The sequence below is a fragment of the Vombatus ursinus genome, unplaced genomic scaffold (genome assembly GCF_900497805.2).
Source record: "Vombatus ursinus unplaced genomic scaffold, bare-nosed wombat genome assembly UNPS02009835.1, whole genome shotgun sequence".
Taxonomy (NCBI): domain Eukaryota; kingdom Metazoa; phylum Chordata; class Mammalia; order Diprotodontia; family Vombatidae; genus Vombatus; species Vombatus ursinus.
In genome coordinates this window covers 24,110,792-24,130,077 of record NW_020949613.1, presented here as the reverse complement: position 1 = coordinate 24,130,077, position 19,286 = coordinate 24,110,792, and the positions used below count along the sequence as shown (strand labels likewise).

The 19,286-nt window shown below is 37.1% G+C and overlaps 1 protein-coding gene across 3 annotated transcripts in view; it reads left to right on the top strand.

The window, feature by feature from the left end:
* Positions 1–15,898, top strand: part of COL12A1 (collagen type XII alpha 1 chain) — a 142,262-nt gene extending 126,364 nt beyond the window's left edge. For 2 of the 3 annotated variants that reach the window (XM_027852866.1, XM_027852865.1), the window contains 8 exons: positions 2,596–2,649; positions 4,316–4,387; positions 9,154–9,189; positions 9,297–9,363; positions 9,498–9,686; positions 10,655–10,723; positions 12,356–12,526; positions 13,572–14,867. In XM_027852866.1, coding sequence (XP_027708667.1) covers positions 2,596–2,649; positions 4,316–4,387; positions 9,154–9,189; positions 9,297–9,363; positions 9,498–9,686; positions 10,655–10,723; positions 12,356–12,526; positions 13,572–13,582 — 669 coding nt within the window. In that variant the 3' untranslated portion in view covers positions 13,583–14,867. Of the gene's footprint in view, positions 1–2,595; positions 2,650–4,315; positions 4,388–9,153; positions 9,190–9,296; positions 9,364–9,497; positions 9,687–10,654; positions 10,724–12,355; positions 12,527–13,571 lie in introns of all 3 variants that reach the window. The other variant, XM_027852867.1, reaches the window with a different exon arrangement.
* The last annotated feature ends 3,388 nt before the right edge of the window (positions 15,899–19,286 follow it).

Genomic DNA, 19,286 nt, shown 5'->3' with positions numbered 1-19,286 from the left:
AACATGTGCAGTTGAAATAAAGCAGCTTTGCTTTTGGCTAGAGGCAAAATAGATTGGAGAAAGTAGACTGAATGTATGGATTGTAGAATCATAGATGTAGACTAACTGGAAAGGATTCAACCTCCTCAGTTTACAAATGAATAGATTGAGACTTAGAGGTTAAACAACTTGAGGTTAACACAACTAGTACATGTGAGAAGTAAGATTGACCCTAGCTCTTCGTGGCTACAAGTCCAAATACTTTAACATGGATAATTTTAAAAAAATGCGTTGGTCAGTTATTGAATCTAAAGCAAATCTGATGGTATGACAAGCTCTACAAATCAAAGGTGGAGCCACAAATTTGACTTCTTTGCCCATAGTATGTGAAAATGGCTGACGGTCAGGCTATATTTATTCTATACACACTCATTCACAAAGACATAGATACAGACACACACAGACATACACAGACACACACACAGACACACACATCCCAGTGCTGTCAGTAAGAGCATCTTTGGAAATGAAAGATAGCCAGAGATAAAATTATCATACAAAAGACTACAGACAATGCAATCTGTAGCCAAAAGCCATTGCAACCAGATCTATTCTTGTAGATAGAAAATGGTTCCACAAAGCAGTTCACAGGCAGCAAACTGAAGAAGACAACTATGTTGCAGGAGGGAAAAAATCCATGGCAGTAATCTCAAAATAAAACATTCTGACTGGTAGCAGAAGAGAAGCAAAATGAAAGATGCTGTGACCAGATCTGTTCAAGCTATGTTACCACATTTTGCTTTCTCAGAGGGATCCCAGAAAAAAAAAAATTACATTACATCAAATGACTCCAGAACGTGGTGAGGTTTTCCATTTGTTTGGTGTGTATATGCGCAGGCGTGTGTTTGAAGACAACCTTTTCCAGTGAAACCAATACTTTGTAAATAGATTTAAAATAACTTCCCCAAAGTGGATTATTGTTTGGGGATAACTTTTAAGCCTATTTTTCTTTAAAGAAGTAGATTATTTTAAATTAATTAATTTCCTGTTGCAAAATCCACATGCTAATAAGAAACATGGATCCTTGGGTTGATGGGTCTCAGAGGAACCAGATCATTGATAAATTTTAAAAGTATTATTAAAGTTACCCCTAATTTTCTATAGAAATTGAGATGGGAATCTTCTTTGGTAAAATATGCAAGACTTTAAAAAAATGATCTCTGACTCAGAAATACTCAGTCAGATTTCAGGGGACTGTAGTTGGGAGCAGTTGCTAACTGTGCAGGAGGATGACTCATTCAAGGCCAAGGTCATCTGGCAGCATAAGAAGAATAAGAAATCTGGGGCCACTCAAGAATAGAGGACACTGTGCAGAGACATGACCTGGCTCTCATAGTTGATTTTTTTTGAGTCAACCCATTGAGATTACAAATCATGACATTAAGAGTTAGATTAGGAAGGATGGACCAATAAAAAAGTAACTGCTTATTATGGGGATTTCCTCTCTTGGTGGGGGGAAGGGCAATTCACTAGCTTTCTCACCCCACTGCTGTTGTGGATAAAAAGCCAAATGAGTGGAGGAAACAGTCCTATTGATACATTGTTCTGTAGTTAGAGCAAAAAATGGAAAATATTTGTCTCACAAAGTTGTCCGCTGTGGTGATAGTGTCTATCTCTTTCCGTTTCTCATAGTTCCCTGATGTTTATTCCTCCCTCCTTTCCCGAACCCTGTCCCCAATCCCTTTGACCTCATTTCCATTATATTGTGGTTGTTAGTGGTTGTCCTAGGAGTTGTCACATCTTAATTCTTCCCCTTATGCAAGTTACTCAACTTTTTTTTTAAAAGGTATTGAGATATTCCTTGGAACTTGGCTAAGCAAATTGTTGATGTCATTTCCTCATCACATGAGTAAAGAAGAAACCATGAGAACCTGGGGGAGGGGAAATGGGAGAGGGTCTCTCTCAAAGACCCAGGTCATGTCTCTGTAGTTCTCTATTGTTAAGTGGCCCCAGATTTCTTTTGGCTGGTGGATCACAATGGGTAATGGGTAATGCAAGCAAGGTGGATTTATTCAAGTGAATCTACTTGAGGTATCCTCTTTATCTCTCCTTGTTGAATATCCTTCTCCTGCTGTGGCTAAGTAAATGTCCTTTTGTTAATTGTTGAATGACCTACAAGTACCTCATTTTGTTCCAGTATGGAACTTAAACTACCAGAAGACTGATCTTAGTCAGACTCAGTCCATAGCACTAGTCAATATCTGTGTATGTTTGTGGAAAGGGGTATTTTTGGTTATGTCAGACTACTACGGAAGGGAAATGAATGAATTATTATTAGAGAAGAAATAGCCTCATTGATTGTTGCAGTGTGATTAGACCTCTTGAGGCATATTTATTATTTATTATTCCTGAATAAGCACAGATGATATGATTTACCTTTTATATTATATGCAAATTACTTTGGAAAGCATATCTTTTGTCTCCATCATAATTAAAAGGCAAATGCAAAAAGCATTTATTTCTAAAACCATCTTTATGTCTACCATTGACATCAACTTCCCCTTTTCTCATTTGCATAATTACATTAACCTGTAATTATTTTAATTTCTTAAATAGGGCTTTACAGGAAAAGATGGTGCAATGGGACCCAGAGGCCCCCCTGGACCACCAGTAAGTAGGATGATATGAGGCCTACAGTGACTTTGTATGACATTTTGAGAACCTTGTTTAGTGAAATTCATTTCTTTTGTATACTGTGGCACAAACCAAAACTAGGTTGCTTTAAAAAAAGGCAAACCTAGTTTTCAAAGAATGCCTGTGAAAATAGTCTATTAAAATAACATTAACTTCAGATTCATTAGATGATTCATACTTTTAAAGTAAAAGTTTCTATACTTTTAACTTTCAGAAGAAGATATTTATATTTTTTTTGGTTGTATAACATCTAATCTCCAGGTTTGGGATTTGGGATGGAAAGGAAGCCAATTTTTGATTAATGTCCTTTTAGTGTACGTAATTCATATAAAATGAACTTGAGCATACTAGACATATTTAATATTTTATTACAACAATGACTTTCAAATGTCCTTATTTGATTTTATAAGTATGTTATTCTATGTAAATGGCATTTGTTTTGAGAAGTTGTTTTACTTCCTACTAATATTTATGACACTAGAATTCAGCACAAATCAACTACAACTTTTAGGAAAAAAATGCACAAAACTTTAGCTTTAGAAATCCTGTAGTCTATTCTTTTCTATCCTGGGTAAACCACAATTAAGTTAACCTAGACTGAGAAGAATCTTTCCAGAGAGGGAAAGACAGAAAATATGTTTGGGTGTTAGTTCCAGAAAATATGAAAATATTAAAAATTGTACTAAATGAATTGTAATTTGTAGGATAATAGCCTCATAAATTTGGAGCTGGAAGGTACATAAGGGGCCATCTGGCCAAATTATTACGCTTTAGTATCATATAATGAAGAGATTTAAAATGTATAGTGATCCTGCATTCTTTATAAACTCAAATTTACAAAATTGATGAAGTAGGACATTTATTTGCTTTGTGTAACTTAAAACCTGTAATTTAGAGAAACTGAAGGCTGAAATACCTCATGTGTTACATGGCTGCACCTACTGGTAATGAGCAATATTGCATCCCATTTATGGTAAGCATAGTCAACCCAAATCAAAAGAAAAGGAAATTTCTGGTTGCTGTGAGTGTGAAATCTGTGTACCATGAGGCATAGGTACAATTCCTGTGGTCTAAATAGGATTAAGAATGAATTATATGTTAGGGAAGCTTTGGAATTAGGAAAATGTAGCAGAGAAAAAAATGAGCTACTAGGTAGGAATTGTTTCTAACTCCCAAATAGCTTAGGACCGAAGCCCTGTTGTAGTACCCAAAGCATTTTGAGGTTGTCTCCTTTTTAAAATCTTTTCCTCACTAAAAGTTTTCAACTCTTTATGAGTTTCTTTTTTTAACTCAGAAGAACAGATACTATTTTTTTTTAATGGAAATCAGTGGAGGAAAAAGAACTTAGTTTAGTAAAATTCATTTTATAGCCAAATTGGCTAGAAACACTCTATTCTGCAAACTAAGGGAAAATGAAGCTATCTAAAGCAATTTCATTTCAAAATAGGACTATCCAGAACAGGAAGCATGAAGTCATTTTGTGCTTTTCCTATTATCTGACAGCATTGTTTTATTCCTACTCTGTATGTAGTCATGTGCTATATACTTTAAAGTTTTTAAAGTGAGTCATAAACTATTAGTTTACTTTACATGGGATTGTTATTTGTTCATCATAACATTACATTTTTTTCTTCTATTTTAGGGCAGCCCAGGGTCTCCAGGAGTCACAGGTCCAAGTGGAAAACCAGGAAAACCTGGAGACCATGGGAGACCAGTAAGATAATGACCTAAATTTCCATAATCAATCCATTATGAATTCAGATAACAAAGATTATTGACCAGGCTTTGAAATATTTGTCCTATCTCTGCTTCATTGTATGAAACACATGTTTAAACCCACAGACTTAATTTGGAACAGTTTCATTTCTAAAATATTCTCTGTGAGTGGTTACACATATTCTCAGATGGAAATTGTGGTCTTTGGTTTTCATTAAAAGGAGAGTGGGTTTGTGTGTGTGTGTGTGTGTGTGTGTGTGTGTGCCAAGACACATATTTCTCCACTGTATAAACACCAAGAGCTAGGTCAGCAGAATGTGTCTTTTTATTTAAGCTTGTATGCTGGTGAAGACAGTAAAAGATTGGACAGTGACAAAGGGCCCACCAATCTTTGTTTGCAAATTTCAAGTCTTCAACAGTTATAAGTTTAAGTCATTTCAAGGGCTATATATAGTCAGTGCTTTTTATCATTAGGTTGGAATTTGTTTTCCTATTTCAGAAATACTCTCAAAGACTACTGCCAGGAGTAAAAGAATTTGCATATGTTCGTCTATTAATTCCCTTTTATACAATGTCATCCACTGGACAAAATGTCGAATTTTACTAGCTCCCATGTAATTTCTTCTCCCTGGCTTGACATTTGCATTGACTGACTAATTGGACATTTTCCTTTATGTTTTAGAATAAGGATCTTCAGACTTAATCCTGAGGTTCACATGGGACCTGCCAAGTTCAGTAATATATGTAAAAGGACTTATTCTTCTCAATAGACTGATCCACACCATTATCAAGTCTGCAAATATGGTGTCTACATAGCATGCAGGTTCATAGAACCAACAGAATTACCATACCTATACAAAGAATCAGGGAATCTTATTACTCATTCTGCCAAATTACTACATGGTTAAACCAATTACTTATTATACCATCTTATTATACAAATAAAATCATCGTTAAACCAAATATTAGCAATGTGGCATAGTGTATAGTGGTCTGGTAGTGGAATCAGGAAAGCTTGGGTTTAATTCCTGCCCTTGACACATACTGGTTATATGATAGTCAAATAGTTAATATAACAGTGCCCCAAACAACTTCCTCAGACTATAAATTATAGTCCTTCATTAGTGGAGGGAATTTCCAGGGTGGAAGCTTCCTACACTGATGAATTCATAGATAAGGACCAAAAAATGTATGACCTTATACCAGTTTCAAAGCTGAGAAAATGTTTTCCCCCTAAATTTTGTAATGCTGCTTATTGTTCAGATTGGTCATAAGCGCTCAGTGTTAGACTAACTTTAAAGTACGTGAGTTTGTAATCATGATGAGGTTATGTTTGATATTTTCCCACATTTATATAGGATTAAGTATGTTATAATGGAAAGATTGTTGAGTAAGTTAGTGGACAGTATTTAAACTCAACAGATCATAGCAGGACATTAATCATTATAGTCTAAAGCTCATTAAGTCTTTCTACTTAATTCACAAATCTTGTTTACTTTTACTGTGATCTAGAGAGAATAATTTTATGCAATTCTATTATTGGAGCTTGAACATTAAAGGAAAGATTTACTGCTTCTCTTAATTATAGCAACTTGTGAGCATAAAACAGATTTTTTTTTAAAATTTAAAATTTAAAATAATTTTTAAAAATTAAAAGACCCAAATCTTGGAGGTGGTCCTAATCATATATTCTTCATAGAACCATAGATCAATAACTGGAGGAGTTCTTAGAGACAATTTAGTCACTTTAAAAATAAAGACATTCAGGCAAAGTGATTTACTCAGGGTCAAGGTAGGATTTGAACCCAGGCCCTCTGACTCCAAATCCAGTGCTCTTTCTGCTATACCATGCAGCTTTGTCCTATATAAGGGTTAATGATTTTATAAGCATCTAGTGCCTTAGAGACAGAAGGAAGGATTGGGCTCTCCAGGTCCATGGAGCAGAACCTCACCAAGAGAGATCATATACTATTTCTCATTTTTTCTTTCCCATCCTTCCAAGGGTTAAAGTAGGGTGAGTGAGGAGAGAGATATAATTAGGATAGCAAGGCCAGAGGAGAGGGAGTTAGGAGGAGTTGATTCTTGATTCTTTTATCTCCCCCTCCCTACCTCTACCTTAGCATTTGTAATGGTCTCAATGCAAGTCAAGGCCCAATTCAGTGCAAAATCATCATAGGTATCTGGCTGTGCAAGACAGTCAACTGTGGCATAAGAAAGATGTGCAAGATAGAATACAAGTACACTTATTTCATTTAAAAGATTGTTTGCATCCCCTTTCTTGGTATCATTCCTGGGATCAGCCCTAGGTAGCCATTTTTACTGATAATTACCAAGGAAGAAAAACGCTTGGTTTCCCTCGTTGAGGTAATCAGTGTGACAAAGTGCTTCAGAGACATAGTAAAAGGGCACCAGAGGTATATGTGGGCATTGTAACAATACCAGAGATAGAGGAGTTTCTTTCTAAAAACAATGATATTTAATGTGGAGTCATCATAGCATGGGTGGGCAGAATTACTTTCCCTTCTTCTGGCTGGCCAGGATATTCTCTCTCTGAAGAAAGTCTTTGACATAATGATCTATGCCTTCATTAAACCAAGTTGGATGTCTGGAGTGTGCATCCTTGGCACTACAGCCCTAGGAAAAAGGAACCATAGGGGTTTAAAGCCCTAGCAGGTCTTGTAACAATCAATTAGCAGCATTTCTCTCAATAATTCCATGGCTGATTTTGAGCAGCTCCTGCCCCAGTCAGAGAGCCTGAGCCATCAGATGTATCATAACCAACAACCATTTTCTGGGAATTGGATTTCTAGCAATAATTGTTGGTGCCCTGGAGATAAACTCCTTGAGAGCAGAGACGAGAGCTTCTCGGGATGGTATAAAATCCTCTGCCAGCTCCTAGAGGACATCATGCAGGGTCATCACCTAGGGAAAAAATACATTTTAATAGATAAATGTTACATTATCCTGTTCTTTGTCCATGTAAGTGTTATTCTTTGCCTACTGAGCACTGAATTGTTTTTCTAGTGGTGCTGACAATCCTGCTGAATGATCCACCTTCTCTTATTAGGTTCTCTTTATGACGAATGCACGCAAGATGGTTGGGTTAGAGATATAGTCTATGACTGGAAGACCATCAAGATAACTAGGCCTTATAAGGGGTCAATCCTAAGACTTTTGCTTCTTGGTATACTAACTAGATACAGGATCATGTAATTGTAGATTGAAAGCAGAAATGGCCATCTAGTCCAACTCCTTCGTTTCACAGATAAGGACATTAAGAGACAGAGAGATGAAGTGACTTGACTAAGAAAATAAAGGAAATAAAGAACAAGACAGGATTTGAACCCAGGCCCTTTATCTCTAAAGCTGGGTCTTTTTTCCATTGTACTCAAGATTAAATAAAATAATATTCTTCATTAAAATTTCTTTACACAGTTTATAGGATGAACCACACATGACAGGAAGTGCTCTTGGGTTACTTTTGCTCATGAAATTCACAAACACAGTTACATGGAAGATGAGGGTATATTCAAAAATTTGAAATTTGAAAACGAAAAGTAAGGCCATGTATCCTAAAGCCTAAAGCCCAAAATATGAGCCAAACTGCTAACATTTTTAGAAGCTATTATAGAAGTTGCAAAAGGATAATATGATCTGGTATGTAAGTCCTAGATTATTTAAGATTAGATCTAGTCTCTTCTATGCCTTCAAAAATTTTTTGACTCTGAACACTCTTTAGAATAATATGGAATCATCATCATTGCTAACATTTATATGGAGCTTTGTGGTTTGCATAGCACTTTACATATATTTAACTCTTCTGATCCTGATACCAACCCTGTGAAATAGTTGCTATTATTATCCCCATTTTTATTGGTGAGGAAACCAAAGTGTAGAGAGGTTAAGTGGTTAAGTCACACAGGTAGTAAATGTTTAAGGCAGGTTTTGAACTGAGGTCTTCCCGTCTCTTAAGTCCAACACTATCCACTATGCCACCATTACAAGAGTTAGCCTGACATGGTGCAAAGAACACTGGGCTTGGAGTTAGAAGAGGTAGCTTTGAGTCTCGACTAAAGCTTTGTAACTGTTTGACTGTGGGCAAGTTGTTTGCCCTTTCCAATCCTGTTTTCTCATCCATAAAATGGGATAATAAATCACTTGTACTACTTACCTTCTAGGGGTATTAGGACAAAGTACACTTTCTAAGCCTTAAAGTTCTACATGAAACGGTAGCATGACATAGTGAATAAAGAAGGAGTCAGCCCGGGAATCAGAAAACCGTGGGGTTAAATACTATCATTCACTAGTATTGGCTGTATACCCAGGGCAAGTCACTTAACCTCCAGTGCCTCTGGCAACTCTCTAAGGCTATCCTCCAAGTAGGTAGAGGGAGTTCTGCCATCTGAAGTTTCCTATGCTGATGAAATGCAATACCTAACATTTATCTAATACTTTAAAATTTTCAAACTGCTTCACAAATGTTATCTCATTTGATCCTCACAACAACCCTGTGAGGTTGGTGCTATTATCATCCTCATCTTACAGATGAGAAAACTGAGTCTGGGAGAAGTTAAGGGAGTTGCTCAAGGTCACACAGCTAGTGAATTTTGGAGGCAGAATTATGAACTCAAGTCTTCCTGACTCCAAATCCTGCTTGCTACCTCCCGTGTCAACTGGCTGCCACAAGTCTTATCTGAAATAAAAGTGTTATATAAATGTGAGTTGTTATTCAAATGAAATAACAATACATATTATTTGCTTTAGGGCCCATCTGGATTGAAAGGAGAGAAAGGTGATAGAGTAAGTATTATTTAAAGTTTTATTTACACTTATTTAATGTGTTAAACATTAAGGGCTTGAAAACATAAAAGCACCAAGCTAATGATTTCACTTATTTCATTATTAAGGGAGACATTGCTTCTCAGAACATGATGCGTGCAGTTGCAAGACAAGTCTGTGAACAACTGATCAATGGTAAATGAATGACAGTGTCTAGTGGGTGGGGAGGGCAGATATGAATGAAAAATAATTTCCCTTGTCCTTCTTTCCTTAGAGGAACAAGTTCCGGTGATTTTTTTTTTAATGGTAATACCTTCTTTCCATTAAAGGCCAGATGAGCAGGTTCAATCAAATGCTGAACCAGATTCCAAATGATTATCATTCGAACCGCAACCAGCCTGGACCCCCTGGCCCACCAGGCCCACCAGGAAATGCAGGAGCAAGAGGAGAGCCTGGACCTGGAGGAACGCCAGGGTTCCCAGGCACTCCAGGGTTGCAAGGACCACCTGGGGATCGAGGTGGGTGATGAATACATTTCTGCTGATTAACCAGGGTAAAGGAAGAATGCAAAAAACAAGACTCTGAGTAGCTTACAGAGGGGTGGAAAGGATTAAACTACATATCCTTTAAAACAGGATGTTCTGGAAGTCCTGGCAAAGTTACTTTTGCTGATAATCCTGTGTCTTAAGGCAAGGCCTCAGGTCACACAGCTATATATGTTAGATAATAGGAGTCGGTTTTCAGGTTAGCTCAGTCAAAGGCAAATGATTTTCTGAAAGCAATTCTTGTTAACAGGGCAACTCTGTCTTGGCAAACTCATGTAAGAGCCATGACTTTCTTAATTGGTATGTGATCATGAGTAGCTCAAGCGACCTCCGGCAGCATTTTAGTTTCAAAAGCAGGTTCTTCCAATTCAGGACCTGGTGTTGTCCTTGCATTTTTGTTTAAATTGGATTTAACGGTAGATGAAAATGATTTTTTAAAAAAAGGAAACATCTGATTTCAGATGTTTTAAAGTAATTACATAGATGCTGAGTAACTTTTTGTTTTGTTAAGATGACAGTTATTGTTCTATGTAAAAATTAGATTTTTGTGTAACTGTGGTTATTTTGGCATTGCCTTGGCATATGAGTATTCTTGAACCTTTTTTGGGGGGGCGTGAGTGGATAATAAATTTTCATTTCTTTCATGAAAAGAATACTATATACAAATTTCAATTCCTGTTTTATACATTTGACATGTTTGTTTCATTCAAAATATTTTCCCTGACTTGTGGCCAGATTTGGTCCTTGGATGTAGGTCTGGGATTACATACAAATGGCCCAGAAAGAGTTTGGCCCAAACATGGAACTTCTGTGAAAAATTAGATTTTTTTTTCACAAAGGAAATGAATTATTTGAACCACATATTTTCAGTTAAGGTGGAAAATATAAATTTCCTTATTTCCCCCTCTTCCATCTCATTCTCAATGTCTTTCATGTTTTAGGATTACCAGGAGAAAAAGGGGAAAGGGGCATTGGATCACAAGGACCCCGAGGTTTGCCTGGACCACCTGGTAGGTTTGCTGCTTATCAAGCATATGAAAGTAACAGTAGAGGTTCTCAGATGATACTTTCTTATAGTCACACAAGTCATTCAGTCCCTTTAGCATTGGACATGGGATGATATGTACTTTATCAAGTTTTGCTTAAAGGTCTATTTATGTGGTTAGTTTAAAGTTAGTGTTTTAATATGTGTGTGTTTTTGTGTGTGTGTGTGTGTGTGTCTGTGTGTGTGTGTGAACAGAGAGAGATAAAGAGTGATCTTAAGGGAAGTTTAATTATATTTTATAAAGTTAAATGAATAAAGGTTTATAAAGAACCTAATATGTGTAAGGCACTGTGCTAAATCATTATATATAATTTTAGCAATGAAGTAATGATACCTAGTAATATGGAGGATTGCCCTTTCCATTTTTAGGCAAACCATATTGGTTTTGTTTGGCATCATGGCCAGAATCATGTTCATAGGATTCATAGATTTAGAACTAGAAGACATTTCAGAAGTCATCTGGTCCAACCCACTCATTTTACAGATGGGGAAATTAAGGCCAAGAGAGGTTAAATGATTTACTCGAGGTTACACAGGTATGTAGTAAGGGGGCCAAACTGGGATTTGAATTCAGATCTTCTGCCTCAGGAACAGCTAAGTGGCACAGTAGATAGACCCAGTTTGGAGTCAGGAAGACTCACTTTCCTGAGTTTAAATCTGGCCTCAGATACTTCCTAGATGTGTGACCCTGGGCAAGTCACTTAACCCTGTTTGTTTCAGTTTCCTCACATGTAAAATGAGCTGGAAAAAGAAGTGGCAAACCACTCCAGTATCTTTGCTAAGAAAACTACAAATGGGGTCATGAAGAGTTAGATATGACTGAAATAATTGAACAAATGTTTGTCTCCAGACTTAGTGTTCATTCCACCACACAAACTAGCATTCCTAGAGAAGATGTTCCCTCTCAAATGCTTGTGCTATTTGCCACATTATTTCATTCAGTGATTCTTCATCAACATCTCGGCTGGAATGATTAGTTGTCCCAATGTTCCTGCCTTCAGTTGGCTGAGTTAAACATGGTTTTAAAATTATAACATCCATGAGAAGCTTGAAACAAATTGGAGTCTTATTTGGTTAGAGCTTACGTTCCTGTTCACCGTAGTACAATGTGGTCCAAAAACAACATTACCTCATCTATCTTGGAACTGTTGAAAAGGAGAATTATGTAGTCCTGAGTAGTTTTAATTACAATCCAATGTGGTTGTCTGACAGAGTTGTTTCCCTTGAGATACTCATATCATAAAGAGAAAAGGAACAAACCAGAACATTCATTGATGTCTGTAGTTTGGCCCTAATCTGGCCGAATCAATTTTCTGTGAATAGAGCCCTTAAAATGACCATGTTCTGGGAAGCAACTGTTGATGAGTCACTGGCAAGAAGGTCCCATCACATTTTTGGTTCACTCTGGTGGTTTCATATAGAAATATTTTCTTACCATATACTAGGATATTGTCTAGACAGAAAAAGTGCCAGCTATATTATCATTAGGCTACTTCAGTGATGAGAGAGAGAGAGAGAGAGTGAGAGAGAGAGAGAGAGAGAGAGAGAGAGAGAGAGAGCGAGCGCAATATGTATAATCATTTAAATCTCAAACTAGGTCCACAAGGAGAATCCAGAATGGGTCCACCAGGATCTACAGGCTCAAGAGGTCCTCCTGGTCCCCCTGGTCGTCCTGGAACTTCAGGCATCAGGGGTCCAATTGGTCCACCTGGATACTGTGATTCATCCCAGTGTGCCAGCATCCCTTACAATGGTCAAGGATACCCAGGTATGTGGTTGCTATTTTAGGAATCTGCAGTCAATTTAATGAGGTAGCCTTCACAGAAATACTAGGATGGCAGGATAACTTGATTTGAAGATAACTTGAGAACTGATTCTGTTAGCCATGTAGTTTGATTATGAGAAAGAAAAGCATTTTCTTTAAGTTGCTAGAGGAGTAGGAATTTATTTTACTGTGAGGATTTAAGGGGCAATTTTCTTCTCCATATATCCCCCACCCCTCATCCCTTCATCACCAATGACACTGTAGTGTTTCACAGCACAAGGGTGAAAATATCACAGCTAAGAATTTTTCTTTTCTTTTTTTCCCTTCTTTTTCTATTGGTAGGAGAAGGGGGCATGCTTGTCAGCTCCATTTATAGAGTGTCAGGATTATTTATACAAAATTAGTACGTGGATTCAGAATTGTCAGTAAAGTATCTTATAACCTGATGCAGACAACTGAAAGTAATTCGCCATCCCACACTATCTATGAGTGAAAGCCAATTATATTAAAGATCCTGAAGCTATTATTTTAAAAAAAATGGCATGTGTGGGGGTGAGGAGTTGGAGGACTGCCATTGATTTTTGACCACAGGAGGCAATCATGCCTGGTTTGAGCAGGATAATTTGACTCAAATGACATTAAAGGTCAAGTGTGGTATTGTGAACTTTTTCACTTGTTTGCCCTGAAAGCATCTCACAAGTAGTAAAAACGATACAGCTATTGGATATTGTTTGCCACTACCAAATAGTGCATGACTAGATGAATATCTATATATCTATGTAATATGTATACATATCAAACTCCAAATAGTTATAGATCTCAAAAAATGCATTTTTATACTTTGTAATATTCCAATTTAATTTGATAAGAGAGAAATTAATATTCTGTAGGCATCAATACTGTTGCCAAAGAGCAATTTTGTAAAAATTATATAGATATATGGATATACCTTAACCATTGTATATTTAGATGAATGAAAGTAGATATGTTAATTTTTTTTTGCATAGCAATTCAACTTTTAAAAACTATCATCTTTGACCTGTTTCAGGTTCCGGCTAACAAATTTTCTAAGTCGCCAGTGCTGCTTACAGTTTGAATACATGAAAATCCTGTTTCTGAGATGTTTGCGCACGTGCTTATTAGGAAATGAGTCTGTATGGAAATGTCATCACAGATATGGTTAATGAACCACGTTGGCATCATAAAAAGGGGAGACTCTATATACTAACTCTTGAATGAGAGAAAAGGACAGTGGTGTCCACTTATTACTGTTGCATTTCAATCATAATGTAGAGAACAACTGCAGATGGTAGTTCAGACAAAAACAACCAGCTGAAGCCTCGTTTCTGAAGGAGGCACATAAAACTACTAACCAGTGGAAGGAACGCCATTTCAAGGAAAAAAAATTAACCTGGTCAAAGAGAAATGTCTTCTGTAAATAATAAACTAATTGTGGCTTGTAAATGATTTGTATGGGATCCTGTCACTAAAAACACTTACCATTTCTATAAGAAAGCTTCTGCACCAAAGCCTGCTGCTTGCTGTCTGCCAGAATAACACTGTAGGAGAACTTTTAGGCTTTTGCTTGTTAGCAACATATCTGAGTCAGGGCATGTGCTTTCTTTTGTATATGTAATCTTGTTTGGGTCCTGTAACTGCCATCTTCAAAGCTTCTTCTTTTTTTTTTTAAATAACTACTTCTTTCTGTTTTGCTGTAGTCATTGGTGTTTCTTGACCACCAGCTGTAACTCAATCTGATATGAGGAACAGCACCTGAAAATGATGTGTACTGTATATTAATCCCTGGTGATAGCTAACCTGTACAGTTGTTTTTGACCTCAAGAGTTCAGTGTTTAGATGCCAATCAAACTTCCCCTACTATGGCCAAGTTGTTCTTTGAACTGATGGTTTCAAATACCATGAATAGCTATTTTGGTACCTACTGAAATACCTATCCAGGTACTATTACGTTTACAGTGCATTGGGCCCCAGGGCCATGGCCCTCTCCAGGTGTTTTGTGCAATGATTGTATTATAATCTGCTGGATCGTAAAAACAACATCAACAAAAAGGTTTCATGTTAAAACCTTTTCATTATTTTTTATCACCCCCAAATTCTATGTGAAAATGGAAGTAATCAGAAAACTGTTAACTTATATATTTATGGTTTTGAAATTAAGACTGGATTAACATGGCGTAGGGAGGCTATAGACCTGTTGCTGTGCATATGACTTCCAAATCGTGACTTAACTATAACGTTGAATCGGACAACTATTTTCAACCAGAGCCTTATGTGCCTGAAAGTGGACCCTATCTCCCTGAGCGTGAGCCCTTCATAGTACCAATGGAGCCAGAAACGACAGCAGATGAGTATGAGGACTATGGAGCTGATATGCCACCAGAAGGACACCCTCCCCAGATGCGTCAGAAAAGATCATTATCGAGGAAACCGAGGAAAATAAGACCATGAAATACATCTTTCTTTTCTTGATGCAGGGGGAGGGTGAGATGGGGATGGGAGGGGTGGGATGGTGGGATTTTCATTTGGGTCATGTTCCCATTTGCAGGACTGACAGAATGTGCCCCTTTTCTGTGATATTTCCTTTTCAGCATTTCCAGATGATGAAACACACCCCCGACTGTACAGCACCATGCTTTGGCAGGTTGTGTCATAGGCGGGATGGGATCTATAGAAATAGGTTTACTTTTGAAATGCTTGTAAAATATTTCGCTTTGCAGATACTGGTTTGAATTTGATGTTCAGCTAGCCCAATGCAGCAATGAAAATGAAAAAAAGATAAATCTCCAAGCTTGTAGTTGCTACGTAGTTTGGGGGAGCAATCTTGATTTTAGCAGTAGTCCTTTTCCGAGGATTTTTCCCCTTTCAAATGCATATCTACAATTAAGTCAGTTCACAATTCATGTTATTGCCCTAATAAAACAAAACAAACAAAACAAAACAAAAAGCCACTCCATTGCCATTATTTATCTTATTTTTCTCTCTTTAGTTATATTTTAGGGCATATACTGCTCTTATACATCTCCTTTACCAACCACAAACCTTAAGCAATGTAGCTGAAACCATTGTATCAACTGGGTACAGTTTTATAATGCCTTAAATCTCCTTGATTTAGACACATTAACATTTATGCCAAATTGCAGACAATCCTGCAGAGACAGAATTGCATGTTTGTGTTGTATATTTAGTATGGATTTTTTTTCAGAATATAATGTTTCCTAGTTATCAAAAGCAGTTGGAAAATGTTTGCAAGACTATGGAAATAGAATTGCTGCTTTTATATTTTAACTGCAAATTGTGAATTTCACTGCCTTATATTATTTATTTCTGAAACAAAAGAGGCATTTTTCAATAAAACTACTGAAAATTTGACATGGTCTGTTGATTTTTGGATGGAATCTTCTTGACTCTTCATAATATTACTGCCACAAATAGATTAGAGTCCTTGGAAACAGCTACAAATTCCTTTTGCTCTTCTTACATTTAAATTATGCTAAATATTTTTAGAGCTTTCATGCTATAGCTCAGCCAAAGAAAGTGAGAGCTATGAAAACCAAACCAAACAAAATGAAACAAACAAAAAAAAAACTCCCAGAGAATTCCAAAGGCTTTATTAGGAATGTAAATGATGTGTGGGCTGGTGGAGAAAATAGCTAGGTAGCCTAGGTTATTCCTAAACAAGTAGGTATTTCTTAAACAACCCACCTAATTACTTATGTAATTATTCCCCTGGTTATGCAGTGAATAAAACATTTCATATGCTTGGTACAGATTTTTAGACCTGGTGACAGCACCTGTTCGCTGAACTTACATGTCAATGTGGTTGGACTTTGGATTGTCCTACTTCCTTTGCATCCCCAGAACCCCAGTTGGATTTAGGTTGGTTTCCAATTATCAGGGCACCCTGATGTTGAGTTCCTTCATCAGGAAGGCTAAAAGAGATGGTCAGATCTCTCTTAGGTTGGCCCAGAAGGATGCCAGGGATCAAGGTGTAAAAAAAAAATAATTTTATTTTTAGTTATTGACTAGTTATCTACCTTTATATCATCAATGAACTGATTCTCTAACTTATTGCTCTACAGAGTAGTGGACTATAAAAAAGGGAATTGTAGCATAGACAGTACCAATCAATGGCTAAATAAAAATGAAGGTATATCTAGTTTTGAGATGTAGATTGCCGATAAAAAGTTTCTCCTGTTGCCCTAAAAGAGGACCCTATTGTGTTCCCTTGCTTTAGGACTGTATTTCCCTCAGTGCCAATTATGATGCAGGTCTTTCTTATGCTATAGCAGAGCTGGGAGGTGAATTCAGGTACTTTGATTCCAAACTCAGCGTGCTTTCTGTTGAACTTTGCTACCTCTCTATATAATTACATATGTAACATTTATCCTCACAGTAACACCATGAGGTAAATATTATTATCTCTGTTTTACAGATGAGGAAACAAAAGCTTGGGGCAGTTAAGTGATACATTTGCCATTGGTCTAGTAAAGGTCTAAGGTGAGATCTGAACCTAGGTTTTCCTGGTCCTCAAGCCACTGCTTTATTCATTAAGCCATATTTGTTATTGTTGAGTCATTTTTTCAGTTATGTCCAACTCTTTGTGACCCCATTTGGGGTTTTCTTGGCAATGATTTGCTATTTCCTTCTCTAGCTCATTTTGCAGATGAGAAAACTGAGGCAAATAGGATTAAGTGACTTGTCTAGGGTCACACAGCTAGTAAATGTCTGAGGCCAGATTTGAATTCACCAAGATGAGTCTTCCTGACACTAGGCTGGGTACTCTATCCACTGTGCCACCTAGTTGCCATTAAGCCATGATGGCTAATGAAAGTAGAAAGAAGCCTCATCTGTTCGGGAGATAACCTGAAAGAGACTTTATTATTATTGTCATTAGCATTAGCATTAAACAAAGTGCAAAGAGCAAACACCTGGCAGAATGGGTTGGCCTATGACTGTCAGGGGTTACTTTGCAAGACTGATGCTTTGCTGAGGGAGGTGGTAATAGAAATCGTTGCCTGTCGTCAGAGTGAAATTCTCCCATTGATTATAACAAAAGTTTTCTCAACTTTTTATTGGCTATCTACATCTCAAAACTAGATATACATTCATTTTTATTTAGCCATTAATTTGTATTGCCTATGCTGCAATCCCCTTTTTCATAGTCCACTACTCTGTAGAACAATAAATATCTACCATTGAAATGCTACCTATAAATTATAAAGCAAACCAAATGTGAGATGTTTTTAAGAATTAGCTTTCTGGGGGCAGTTAGGTGGTGCAGTGGATAGAGCACTGGCCTTGGATTCAGGAGGACTCGAGTTCAAATCCGGCCTCAGACACATAACACTTACTCCCTGTGCGACCCTGGGCAAGTCACTTAATTCCATTGCCTAGCCCTCCCGCCCCCTCCAAAATAGCTTTCTGATACATACACACACATTTGCACATACCTCTAGAGGCAGCATGGGGTAGTGCATCCTGGGTTCAAACCCCACTTCTGAAATATACCAGCTGTATGATCCAGGGTAAGTCACTCACCCTCTCAATGCCCCAGGCAACTCTCTTAGACTATAAATTGCACAGCAGGTACTGATTTTCATTAATAGAGGAAGTTTGTTCACCGGGAGTTTCCTAGACCAATGAAATCACTGGCCCAGGCCACATTATTCATATCTCTGTCTCTCTGTGTCTCTGTCTCTTTTTGTCCCTCTCTCTGCCTCACTGTCTGTCTCTCTGTCTTTGTCTCTGTCTCTTTGTTTCTATCTTCACATAATATATGTACACACACATGCATACACATATTCCCCCTATTGCAACTGCCCCTGGAATGTTTCTTCACATTCCTCAAATGAGCAGGTGCAAAGTCACTCCATGTACAAGTGGAACCTTTGAATTCCAACTACAAAAGCTATTTGTCACTGGTGTTTTCACGTGCTTTTCTCAATTAAACTTATTTTTCATTATAAACATCTTTTTGGCACTCGCCAGTCTCTCCAGCCATTTTTATTTTCTTTATTCTCAACATTTCTCAAATCTCTCCCACTTTGCAAAAAAGTAAAAACCTGTCATTCATAGTAAAAACAATTTTAGATAGATATTAGCAATAATTCCTTCTGGAAACTATAAGACTTATGGTAAAAATTGAGGTTTTAGGGTATTATCTTAATCTATTTGTGATTATTTCAATGCAACCCTACTTTGAAATTGGGGAATGGACAAGATAGCCTCTTTACATCCCTTCCAACTCTGTAACTTAATGAACTATAAATAATTAGGCTTGGATATTTGGGAAACTATTTTTGCAGAAGGTGACCAAATCTTTCATTGTGTTGTGGTAACATCAATCCTGTGCACAAGATTCAAGTTTCTTGCACAAATTTTAATATTTTTCTTCATCTTGTATGACTTATAGATACCATTTTTCAAATGCAACAAAGTGAAGCCTTGCAATAATAATAATAATAATAGTAATTGCTGCCATCTATGCATCTTTTTTTTTTAGGCAATTGGGGTTAAGTGACTTGCCCAGGGTCACACAGCAAGTAAGTGTAAAGTGTTTGATCTGAGGCCGGATTTGAACTCAGGTCCTCTTGACTTCAGCGCCGGTACTCTATCCACTGTGCCACCTAGCTGCCCCATCTATGCATCATTTTAAGGTTTACACATTTAAATACATTTGATCCATCCATCAATCCTTCAAAGTAGGAGTTATTATTACAGATTAGAGGTTAAATGAGCAGCT